Genomic DNA, 13,164 nt, shown 5'->3' with positions numbered 1-13,164 from the left:
CCTGACAAGGAACAATCGAGAAAGGACCTTCTGGGGAAGCAGACAAGAAGCTCTGACTTACCCTGTTCTGGGGATACTGTAGGCCTCTACTCCAAGAGGAGGGAGGCAGCATTTTATGAGGGGTTTTCCTTGATGGGATGAAGCCTGCTGGGTGTGCCCTGTGGCTGTTTCCTCATGCGCCCACCAAGAGCTGTTCTCTCTGTCCCTCCTCCTCCTCAGTCCTGGGCCCCACAGCAGCCTTCCAGCCCCCAGGCTGAGGAGCTGTGGGGAAACTCAGCATGTGCAGGATGACCCACAGTGACCTCAGCCCCCAGGCAGGTGGGCTGCGAGGGTCCTCAGAGGGCACCTGACCCACCCTCCTGCAGACACACATCTGCCTCCACCAGCAGCAGTCTTAACAAATCTGAATGCTGAAAAATCAAGCTGTTTTCCCCCAATGGGAGAGGAGAGACTGAGAGCACGATCTAGAGCAAGAAGGAGCTACACACACACACACACACACACACACAGGGAAATAAAGCAAGCAACAGATAGGGCAAGAAGGGAGAAGGAGAAGAGCTGGAAGTAATAGGGCAAGAGACAGAAAAGAAGGAAGAGAAAACCAAATCGCTACAAACAAGCCGAAGGAGGCAGCCTTCACATCCCCGAACAAAGGCTCTGCAGGACATTTTCCTCAGCTCGGGATGACTTGAGCCTCTGAGGATTCTGGCAAAACTGAATGAACATCACTCCTAGATTTGCTCTTCCATACCTGTGACTCAGGCCTGACCCATGGGTTCCCTCTTGGGCCACAGTGATTGGTTCTTGGTGGGATGTGTGAATCCAGGCAGTCCTGAGACTCTATCCCAGGAGCTTTCTTGGAACCATGATGAAAAGGAAGCTCTTTTCCATGGGGACTTTGGACAAAAGAACAGTGAAAGCCCAGAACTGCCAAAGACCACACCACACAGGGATAGCCTACCTGAGTATGAAGCCAACACAGAGGGAAGCAGAACAGAAGATGGAGACAAATTCCTGACAAGATCAACTAAGCTGGATCCAGCCATGCCTGAAGCTATGCCCAACCTGGGATTTTTCAGGTACATGATCTGAGGTCTTTAATGCTTAGGTCACTTTGAGTTGGAATATCTGCCATTAGCAAGTGCAAACCCACCTATCAGTCTTGAAACCAGCTCTTTCACCAGCTCCCAGAAACTACACCTTAGTACTACATACCAGCTCTCCTGACAAAAATGGTGGCCAACAGGGCCTAGGACTGTCCCAGAGGGAAACATAGAAGCCCATAAGAAAACCTCTACATAATGATTTTTTCAAAGTAAAATTATCACAGGGAGAAAGGAGGGCTATGCTTGGTCTATACAGGATTGTGTTATGACTTTCATGGGTCCCTTCCTCCATTAAAAAAAAGTTAAAAATTATATTCTAGGGGCGCCTGGGTGGCTCAGTCATTAAGCATCTGCCTTCGGCTCAGGTCAGGATCCCAGGGTCCTGGGATCGAGCCCCGCATCAGGCTCCCTGCTCCGCGGGAAGCCTGCTTCTCCCTCTCCCACTCCCCCTGCTTGTGTTCCCTCTCTCGCTGTGTCTCTCTCTGTCAAATAAATAAATAAAAATAAATAAAAAATGAAAAATAAAAATTATATTCTACAACTGACTTGATATAAAGATGAATATAATACAGGCTGGATCATATTCCTTTTTCCTCATCATTTTAAAAGAAACTAAAACATTTTCACGGGTCCTTAAAAGGACCCTGGGCCTGGGTACCATGCCCATTCTGTCTAATGGATTCATTGGTGTTGGGCCCATATTATCCAGATTGCTTGTCTACATGGTCCAGGTTCCCTAGAGATGAACCCAACTCTAATCTCCTTGTCTAGAAGGGGTGGAAGGGTCCAATGAGTCCCTCAAAGCCCAGGCCCACCTTCCCTCTGTCCCACCAGGACTTCCCTGGGTCATCACTGCCTGGCTTCATCTTTGGGGCATCCACGCACTGGGGACACAGCTGTAGTTCGGCATTATTTCTGTGGGTCACGGGGAGCTGCTCCTAATGTGTCAGGTAACGTGACTGGGAGCTCCTCAACAGCCCATGTGTCTTTCATCAAAGCACCCCAAGTCCTAGCACAGGCTGGGGGCAGAACAGATCCCTTGTGGGGGCAGAACAGAGGACAAAGAGTGCTTCCTACTTAGCATACTCTTGTTACTCAGGATTTGCACTTGGGCCAGGCAGGACACAGAAAGGGAGGAGACAGGCGGGTAGGAGTGTGGCGAATGGGAGTGCACATGTCTCCAAGATCTTTCTGGGTCCCCCATCTATTCTGGAGGGCAACTTGCAAAGCTGGAGGAGGTTGTGTGGGCCAGCCCAGACGTTGTGCAGGCATGAGTCAGCATGAGAGACTCCAGGTAAGCTCACTGGCCCCAGGTTCCCGCTAACTCACCTTCATCACTGGTGTGAGGCTCCGTGCCATTGTCGTGGTCAACTTCATCGATAGTCCCTGGCTCGCTGTGTGGACTATCACTGCAAGGAAACATGAGAAGGCGACGCATTGGGTTCTGTACCCTCATGCTGTCCTCAGCTTCCCTTAAGTGCCAGCCCCGCCCACCTCTGGGCTTGACTCAGGTCAGGCCCAGGCCAGCACTGTCCTATCTTATCCATCTGACCACCCATGGGCCCTCCTAATCTCCCAGCCCCTTCAATGGGAAGCTATCCTGAATAACCTCCCCCAGCTTCCCCCAGCCCTGGAATTTGCCAGGCTGCCAATTCCTAGGAGTTCCATATGACCCAGAGATCAGTGTAAAACCCTGGCATTTATCCTCGGAAGGACCACGGGCCAAAACAGGAAGGAACTTTGGAAGTGCGGTGAGTCATTCATCTAACCTGGTTCCATGTCTTACAGAGGACGTGACATGCCCAGCAAGGTGGAGTGAAGCTCGCAAGGAGCAGGGTTCTCAGGGCTACCTCAGGATGCTGTGTGCAAAAGCCTGGGCCAGTCCACGTGGCACCAGCAGGCTGGCAGCCATGATGGGCATGGGAGGAGGTAGAGTGAATCCAGACCTGTCAGATTCGTTATTAATACACTCGATAACTTCACCAGCCACTAGCCGCTCTCTAAATGATAAGCTTCTTGAGGCCAGGGTTTATTCACATAGTCGGTTTTCTAACTGAGCCAGTGATGGAGTCCTGATATATGCCAGGCACTATGCTAGGTAGGAGGGACACACTGATGGGTAAGTGGACACATACTCCGCCCTCATGGGCCAGGAAATAAAACTGCTGCAAGTTGAAATGTGCTATGGAGGAACAAATGAGCAGAGACAAGAACAGCAGAGGGGACCTGCACTGGGTGGTCAGGGAAGGCTTCATGGAGGAGGTGACACTTGCAATGGCATTTGAGAAGATACGAATTTCATTATGAAAAATTCTCCACTGCCTCCTGGATAAGGTCCAGACACTGCACAATGGCTTACGACCTTTCATAACCTGGCTCCTGCTGGCCTGTGCAGCCTCCTCCCTCACCATTCCCTTGGCATCTGCAACACTGTGGCCACATAGAACCACTTTCCAACTACTTGCAGGACCAAGTCCAGAACATTCTTTGCCCATTCTTCACCTGGATGACTCTAGTCTATCCTACAGGCCTCCGTTAAGTCATTATTTCCTCCAGGAAGCCCTTCCTGACCTCGCTACATTGGCTCAGGGAGCCCCTTTTCTGGAACTGCCTGTTTCCTCCTCCCCCAGAGCTCCCTGCATCAGGGATGAATCCTGTTCAGGTCACATCCCTGCCCTCCTGCCCAGGGCCTGGCCTGGGACAGACACTCAGCAACAATCTGTCCATTCGTTGAATGAATGAATGAATGAATGAATGTTGTCCATTACAGTGAGACCCTCAGCCAAATCCCCCTTTATGGCTTTGAAAATACCTCCAATATAATTAATAGTTTTCCTTTCTCATTGGATACAAGTGGGACTAAGAAGTGTGGTTATTGTATATTGTTCTCTGGTAAGTACAACAGATCTTGAGGACCTTTCCAGAACACTAATGATATATATTGCAGCAAGAAAAGAGAACCGATAATGGTTGCAAACACTGCATGAAAAGCTTCTCTTTGTCCAGAAAGTAGGCTTGCTGGCTGTTTAATGTTTCTGTGACAAAACAGGGACAGATGTGCTCCTGGTGCCTCAAATAAAGTTACAGAGCTGTGATTACAAGACAGCAGAGCCCGATATTTCTATGGGGGATGGGATGGGAAACAAAGGGGCTGGGGCGCCTGGGTGGCTCAGTTGGTTGGGCGACTGCCTTCGGCTCAGGTCATGATCCTGGAGTCCCGGGATCCAGTCCCGCATCGGGCTCCCTGCTTGGCAGGGAGTCTGCTTCTCCCTCTGACCCTCTCCCCTTCTCATGTGCTTTCTCTCTCATTCTCTCTCTGTCAAATAAATAAATAAAATCTTAAAAACAAAAAACAAAAAACAAAGGGGCTGAAATGTCTCCCTTTTTTGAAGCGATTTAAGAGTCCAGGAATGCTGTGATAATCAAAAGACAAACTCCCCTGTAGGACCTAGCTGAAAGCAGTATGGGGAATACCTAAATATATAGCTATGTGTTGTCCTGGATTGGGAATAAAGAATGAATAGGAACCCTTTGGCTGGTCTCTGTCAGCTGGTGTTCTGAATCCACATTTCAGAACATTTCCTATGTTTACCACATTTTAAGGTCTTAGTCTGGGAAAAGTAGTCAGCCCTGATTTTGATTGGTTCTAACATTTTTCTCCCAAGACTCCATGTAGCACCAGGTACCGAGAGGTGCCCAACTACCAACTGCTGACCTGGCATGGAACTCTCAAAGAACGTGAACTCACTGTGTTTGGAAAAAACTCCTTTCTCAAGAGGTTGATTGAGGTGGGGATTATTATCCACTCCCCTGCTGCCTGAGATGGGTTTGTGACTCACTTGGCCCATGACAGCTTGACATCTCCTAACTAATGTGATTTGTTCACCAGACCCGAGCCTCAGCAAGGGGATATCATTCTTGGATTTGTGTTGGGACACTTGGGAAGAAGAAGCCCTTTTTCCACTGGGGTTGCTGAGAGAATGTGCTCTAAATCTGGAGTTACCAGATGCCTTCCTGAAGCCACCAAGGGAGAGACTGCCTGAGAATGAAGCCAACACAGAAGAAAGAAGAGCCACGGGCTGGGGATTGCAGGACCAAGTCCTGATGATAATAGCTGAACTCCTGGATCCAGCTATACCTGAAGCCATGATGTTAGACTTTTTAGTTAAGTAAAGTAAATCAATTACTTCCCATTTAGCTTAACCAGTTTGATTTGTATTTCTGCCCCTTATAAACCAAGAGAGTCTTGCTGATGCAACTATCTCTCATATAAGGCTGCGGCAAAGCTCAAATGAGGAAATGCATATGGGAGTACAGACTATAAAGCAGTAAGAAAATCGAAGGGTTTCTTACTGTTCCTGTTCAACAGCAACAACGATAGTGATGATGATAGTAACAATATTAAGAAGAACAGAATCTTACCAATATTCTTCCCCTCCAGCCATGCATTTTTCATACACAGGTCCCTCTAGCTCCCGGGGGCTAGGGAAGATGGCTTCATGATGGATGATGATGGTTTTGATGACTTCATTGACGTGTGCCTGGCAGGACACAGGGTCCTGCCCATCAGGGATGTGCATGAGGGTGGGCCCGAAGCAGATGGCCAGGTTGTAGGGATCCATCATGTTCTCGTCGCTATACTGCGAGAGGCTACAAGAAAGGAGGTACTCACAAGTCACCTGGGAAAGGTGAATCTTCCCCGCTGTGGGTTCTTTTTTTTGAGGGCTCTACTCAACTCCAGGAGGGTTCCATGTTCTATTTTAGGAACAGCTGCACCTGCAAAAGCCTCAGGACACCCCCTCCCAAAGGAGGCCAGAGCTGAGGCAAGAAGGGACCCCCCCCCCCCAGTTGGCCGGGCAACTCACTGGTTGAGGAAAGCAAAGAGGTATCTCATGACCACGATGACCACTCGGGGAAGGGTGATGAGGATTTGCTGGATCTGGTGCACCCTCTCAGCTGGGTTCTCCAGTTCTGTAACACAAAGGGGCTTTTCAGGGTGTCTTTCATTCTCAGAGAGCCAGGCAGCCAACATCTGCTCCTAGATCAGGCCACATGGTTCCGGGGGAGCCAGTTCTCTCAGTTCTGGGGATTGATCTGTGACCCTCGTCTGGCCACTTGCAGCAAGTATGTGAGTCAATTCATTCCCTTTTATGGATGAAGCCCATATAGATCGAGTTTCTGTCACCTGATACCTATGAGCCCTGATGAACGCAGGCATGGGCCATGTTCCGTTCACCTCTTTGAACACCAGCTGCACCACAGGCACGGCACGTAGTAGGCTAGAAGTGAGTGTTGAATAGACAACCAACTCTAGAGCTCTGTATCGGCCAATGAGCTTGGCAGATGCCTGGGATCTTGTCTCTGAGCCCGGTTTTCAGGCCCGTCCTAGACAGAGAGACACTGGTATTTTTGTCAGTCGGGCCAGGGGCAGGAGCAGCCAGTTGGGCTTGGTAAGGAGACAGGCTTTGTGGGCTCTGCCTTGTGGAGAGGGAAAGTAGGCACGCAGACTGAGCTGCCAGGGTTCTGATGTGTGTCTGCAGGGCTTATGCCCAAGTCTATGCCAGTTTCTTTCTCAGAAAACATGTTTTCTCACAGAGCCCCTCTCTTCAGCCTCCACATTCTGTCAGCATGTTCCTTCTAAAACACCATTTCTCCTGTTTCTCCTCCGTATCCCAGGCCTTTCACAGCGGGCTTCCGCCAACCTAGCCGGCCTGACCTCCTAGCTGCTGCCCCTCCCCCAAGTATCTGAAGATGATACAGAGTTATGCTTCTCAGATGAGGTGGTAGTGCACCTCTGGGCATTTACAGATCCACAGGGCATTCTTTGGGGTTGTCACAGTGACTAGAGAGTACCATTGGCATTTGGGATCCAGGGGTCAAGATGCCAAGTGTCCTGAATGTATGGGACACACAATAAGACACTGTTCTACCCTAAATGCCAATAGCACCCCCACTGAGGAACTCTGTGCCAGGTGGCCTTAGCCACGATCTCCCTCTCACAGAGGGCCTTCCTGCCCCTGGGTCTTTGCACACACTGGTGATCTCTCTACTCTGTCCAGCACACTCTAGCTTACCTTCAAAGTCTGGCACTGAGGCATCTCACCCAAGTCTCCCCACAGAGCTAAAGGTTCTTGGACATTTACTGATTCCATTGCCCTTTATATAGGTCACTCCCTGTCCTCAGCTTCAGTCATCAGTGCCCTAGTACCCCTGCACTTCAGTACATCATTTTCTTAAATGCATTTATTTAAAGAGGAAATTTTACCTCACTCTGTAAATGAGAAGCCAGGACCACTTGCTATAATTAAGAGGTAACATAAAAATAGATATAATGAAAGCAAAACAATATCACTAAATTCTAGGTAGGCACTGTTCTATACAAAAGTTTCTGAGACTGAGGCCCCATCTCTATGTTTAGAAGGGAGACTGACTGACCTCTGAAATTTTCTCCTTGATATAATCACAGGGTTTGGGAGGGAAGTGAGAAGGGATCTTCCCCACCCCCTCCCCAGTGTGATTCAAAGTGTGATCCAAGGTATGCAATGTTATGGGCTTGTACCAGCGGTCAACAGCCTTGGCCACTTAGGGCTCTGCTCAGGAACTAGACTAATGGGACTGAACATGTGACACTAGCTGAAAACATGACACGAGGGGCTCAGATAGGGTTGGGCCTTTGTAGCCTGGAATTTCTGAGGGTCATGTGGAGCCTGAAGTGGATCTGGAAAGATGAGCAGGAAGTAGTGTGGAGCGGAGCAGAGCAGAGAAAGGGTCTTTTGTACAAGGCAGGCAAGAGGCTTGAAGCCTCCCACCTGCTGGAGCACTTCCCAGCTGCAAATCCCTCTCAGAGCATTGTGAGAAGCTTTCATTTCTGTTTTGAAAGCAAAAATGCTTTCATTTTTGTTTTGCTCCTAGTACTACTGGGCGTGGGGCAATTTTCTGTAAATCAGAGTTTATTCTAAAATACTAAGATTCTCATACTGTAATATTAATAGTTTATTTTTTAAAATTCCCAAAATGTTGCCTTGGATCTGGGCATCTTACAGTCAAGGTGCTTTTACTTCAGCCCCCTAGACTGGGCTTCTGCCTTCATCCACAGAAATACCTGCCAAGGAGAATTCTGATGGCTCGTGACATCAGAAGAAGCCCACAGTCAACTTATTTTCACCATTTTACTTGTCTGTTATGTTGCTGACCTGACTCCCAAACCCTCTATGGCTCCCTATTACCCAAGGGGAAAAGCTCTAAAATCCTTGCAAGGTCTTTCCCCTCTTGCTCTATTTTACCCTTCTAGCCTCTTGCACCATTCACTGCCTGGAATACCCTCCTACTGGTCCCATTAGTCTGCGTGTCCCCATACTCTTCCAGGATACTCCGTGTCCACTCCTCCTGGAAGGCTCAGCTCACATCACTCTCTCTCAGCTGTGATCTGCAAAACCAAGTTTCCCTCTGCCTCTTCTGAGCTCCTTCCATACCCAGGGTTGTACCATGTCATTTTCCATTATAAACTGTCTTGTTATCTCTACAACTAGGTTTTAAGTTCTATGAGAACGAGGGCCATACTGCTCTTTTCATACTCTCCCTCCCATGTGCCTAGCACAGAGATGAGCCCATAGTACAACTTTAATAAAGGTATGTCACACAATTGATCACTCTACCATTCCACCTAGGAAATACTTACTAATAGTAGATATCAAATCTTGAAACCTTTCCTTAGGAAAGAGTGGGTTTTCCAGTCCTCGGAAATACAGTTTTAAAACACCAGCGACTGAATTGATATCTCGTTCATTTTGATCATCCACAAGGGGGTCTTCACCTGAGAGGAAACAGGAGATAATAATTCAGCTTGGTAAGGAGGCAGGAAATGTGCAGATGGCCGGAGGGATGGCCTGAGCTAGAGGAGAAGCAGATGGGACAACCTCCTTGACAGAGCAAGTTTAGAGTTCTCCCTGTAACTGATTTTGAAAATGTTCAAATCTATGGAAATATTGTAAAAATAAAATACTGAAATCACTCTTCATTCACGGTCATTAACTTACACTCCTCTTGCCATATTTGCTTTCTCTCTTTACTCATATTTATTGCTCAATGATTTTAGAGTATTTTATAGATGTCACAAAATATAACTGCTAAATACTTCAACATGTTTCTCCTAAGAATAAGGATATTCTCCTACATAACCACATAACATCATTACACCTAAGAAAATTAACAATAGTTCCAAAACACCATCTCATATACAGCCCACATCCAAACATTCCCAATTGTCCTGTCTTTCACAGAATTTTTTCAAAGGCTAAGATCTAATAAACACAATTCATTTGGTTGTTATGTTTCCTTAGTCTTTTGAATGTAAAGAGGCCCCAACATTTTTTAATCGTTAAGTTTTTTATAATACTGCCTCTTCTGAGGAGTCCAGGCCACCTGCCTTATGGAATGCCTCCCACTCTGGATTTGTCTTTGTTTCCTCATGATTAGATTTAAGTTAAATATTTTTGGCAAGAATAGTACATGGGTGATGTTGTGGACACCTCATTGGATCCAGAGGCATATAACGTCAGCCTGTCTTGCTCCTGGTGATGCAAAGTTTGATCCATGGATTAAGGGGGTGACCTCCAGATCTCTGCATTGTAAAGGTCTATTTTCCGTTTTTGTAATAGTGTAAAATATAAAATATTTTTGAAAAATATAAGTGATCTATGTGCAAGTCATTGTGCTCAACATGTTTCACCCAATGCTTTTAACCTCCAATGATGATTTTAGCCTAAATCAATTATTATCCTAGGGTTGCAAAATGATGATTTTCTAATTCTGTCATTCCTTCTACATTTATTAGCTAGCATTCTTCCATAAAGAAGAGGTTTCCCCATGCCCCCTTACTTCTCCTATTATTATTACTGTTATTATTTAACATCTTTGTGGGATTGTTTTTGTAATTTTTAATTTAATGTGTCATAATCCATTACCATCACTATTCTCTGGAATGCTCAGATTCTCCCCAATTTTGCCAGGGACAAATGTCCTTTATAGGTGACCTCCACTGAGCATATCCTTGCTTTCTGCAACAGAAGATGTTCATGGATCACCTTATACTTTCCTTGACCCAGATCTGGAATCAAACATTTCTCCAAGACGCTCTGTTTGCTTTTTATAGGGGATGGCATTTAGAGACCAAGATCTAAGTTCCAGGTGTGCTCATTGGTACAGGAGTGCTATAAAAAGCTTTTAAACCTTTTCAGTGGATAGAGGGAGAATACATATTTTTTTTTTCATGAGTTCACACAGTTATTTCTAATTCATATTTAAGATTCAACATTTTCTTTACCTTCATTTATTTTATATTTGTATTTCATTTTTCTTAGTGAAAAATCTTGGTTCTGAGTCACATTAATAATGTATTTCTGTATCTGCCTTATCCTACAATATACATAACATAGTTTTGAAATTTTAATAGCAATATCACCACTAACAATAAACCTACTACATAAAATTTAAGATTTCTTTGCAGGGCTTTTGTTTTCATTTGGGGGGGAAGGGGTTAGTCTTCAGAATGTATCCCACTAAAGATGTGTGGTCAGAAGACAGAAAGTACATTAGTGGTTGCCTAGCGTGGGGGGCTGGGGTAGAGAGAGTCTAGGGAGTAACTACAAATGGGTACAAGGTTTCTTTTGGGGATGATGAAAAGTTTCTGAAATTGGATTATGGTGATGATTGCACAACTCTATAAATATACCAGGAAACACTGAATTGTACGATTTAAAAATGGGTGAGCTTTATGGTATCTAACTCATTAAAGCTGCTAAAAATGTATGACCAGAGCACATGTTCAAAAGTTACTCTCTGTGTGATGATCAATTTGATACACAGCTTGTTTCTATTTCTATTCAATTTTAGGGACTTTTTTTTTTAGAAATCCTTTCTTAAAAAATTTGCAGTTTTAAAAATTTAAAGCATTTACATTGTCCAAAAGTCAAAACCAGATAAAAAGTTATATGCAGACAAAGCCCTACTCTTCTCCTTCTCCCTTCCCTACCTTACATTTAACCATTTTCATCAGTTTCTGGTTTGCCCTGTTGTGTTTTCTTCTCCCAAAATAAGCAAATACATATATGAGAATTTTTTATTTCCTTTCATTTTTTACACAAAATGTAAGTAGTATACAATATTGCGACATACACTTGTTTCTTTGCTTCACAATAAATACTAGAAATCCCTCCATATCAGTTCATACAGATCTTTCTCATTTTTCTTCTTCTTTTTTTTTAAGTGGATGCAAAGTACTCTATTTTATGGATGATCATGATTTAGTCAACCAATCTCCTACGGATTGACATGTGACTTCTTTCCAATCTTTAGCTCTTACAAATATTGCCGCAACAAATAATCTCCTGTGTGTGTTTTGGTATTTGTGGAGGTACATCTCTGGTCAAGTCTCAAAGTGGGATTGTGGGTCAAAGGGTACATTTCATTAGACAGAGCCAAATTCTCCCCCACTGGGCCTGCACCATTCTATCCTCCTACTGGCAACATAGGAGAATGCTTTTTTTCCACAGCCCTGCCCATGGAATGCTCTCAATCTTCCTTTTTTTTTTTTTTTGCCCATTGGACAGGGGAAAATGGTATCTCAGGAGAGCAGCATTTTTCAATTTAATCCGGGGCTGCTCAGCTAAGATCCCCCCAAGTTTCCAGTGGACGAGGTGAAAGGAAACAGAGCAATCCAGCCCCTCCCTGAAGGTGCTGACAGATGTCTGCACAATGAGCTTTTCCTCCTGCTCCCAGAATAGCCCACAGAATGTTCTAAGACTGGCAAGCAGTGAAGAGCAGAGCTGGAAATTCATACTTGGATCTCTTTACTCCACCTTCATAGGAAAAGAATGCATGTCACTGCCAGGGCCTCTGCTAGCCCCAACGTGCTTTAGTGCAAATGAGAGAGGGCCCCCCTACTTCCTTCCTAAACCAGGTCTTGTGGCTTACAGAGTATGAACCAGAGTTCAGCTCCCCTCTTTGACTGAGCAGCCCCGCACAGTGCCCAGCCTGAATGACTGTATGTGGTGGCCCAGATGCTGATGTTCCAGAGGTCAACCTCTCAGATATCCCCACAGGGGAACAGGAGGAGTCCTTGTGGGGAAGGAAGAGAGAAAACACAAAAAAATCACTTCCTATACTGATATAGCACTTCTCAAGTGAGAAGCACATTCGCACACATGATCTCCCTTCATCCTCACAAGAACATTGCATGGTGCCGAGGAAGGCAGGGTTCCAACACCACCATTCTCTCACACGCAACAAGCAAAACAACTTGCCCACATTCACATAGTCAAAACACACACCAGCAGCTCCCAGGTCTTGTAATGCCTGGGAGATAGTCTTCCTTTGACCAGTGTCTGTCTGTCGGCTTACATGCCTGTCTCCCTCCCTCCCTCCTTCCCTCCTTCCTTTTCCTTTAGAGTAGAATCCCAACCTTTTCTTTTTTTTTTTTCCAAGAAAAAAGTTTCTCTGAATGCTCAACACATACAACAAAGCTGTCTTAATTGAATTGGGAGGAGAGGTCTATACCTCCCTCCTAAGCCCCCTCTCGGGTCCTGTAGCACCTCTTGAGGCCCCTTTAAGGGACCAGAAAAGTTCAAAAACTCTGGACTATACTTAGCTATTTCCCTATTATTACCACATATGACCTTTGGGGTCTCATGATTCAAAAGCACATGGATTCTTCTTCTTCATAGTACATGTCAGCTCCCCTCATCAAGCACGATCAACATATGGGCTTTATATATACATACATATACTACCTATGTGTACACACACACACCCCATTTGCTCTTGCTCTTCCTCCCAGAAAGCACTCAGTCCATAAAAGGAACCATCCAAATATTCCAAATATTCTCTCCTCCTAGCCCAGGCCTTCGGCTCTCTGCAAGGCCAGTCAATTTTGGCTCCAGAAACGAGCGGAATTTCAGAGCTCAGGATGAGCAGTATGGTTTGTGGGAATGATGGCTTCCTTGAGGAGAATTACAGCTAAAACTCTAGGCTAATCTGAGAGAAAGCTGTGTTCACACTTGGT

General features: G+C 45.7%; 1 protein-coding gene across 1 annotated transcript in view; it reads right to left on the bottom strand.

Annotated features, from left to right (window-relative positions):
- Positions 1–13,164, bottom strand: part of SRGAP3 (SLIT-ROBO Rho GTPase activating protein 3) — a 244,116-nt gene that overhangs the window by 19,901 nt on the left and 211,051 nt on the right. The window contains exons 15-18 of the mRNA XM_045861921.3: positions 8,785–8,919; positions 5,972–6,077; positions 5,529–5,756; positions 2,436–2,515 (exon numbers count right to left, since the gene is read on the bottom strand). Coding sequence (XP_045717877.1) covers positions 2,436–2,515; positions 5,529–5,756; positions 5,972–6,077; positions 8,785–8,919 — 549 coding nt within the window. The remainder of the gene's footprint in view (positions 1–2,435; positions 2,516–5,528; positions 5,757–5,971; positions 6,078–8,784; positions 8,920–13,164) is intronic.

The sequence above is a fragment of the Mirounga angustirostris genome, unplaced genomic scaffold (genome assembly GCF_029215605.1).
Source record: "Mirounga angustirostris isolate CCGP_5_RB_7025 unplaced genomic scaffold, mMirAng1.0.hap1 SCAF_1, whole genome shotgun sequence".
NCBI classification, from domain to species: Eukaryota; Metazoa; Chordata; class Mammalia; order Carnivora; family Phocidae; genus Mirounga; species Mirounga angustirostris.
This window is presented reverse-complemented; position numbering and strand designations above follow the sequence as displayed.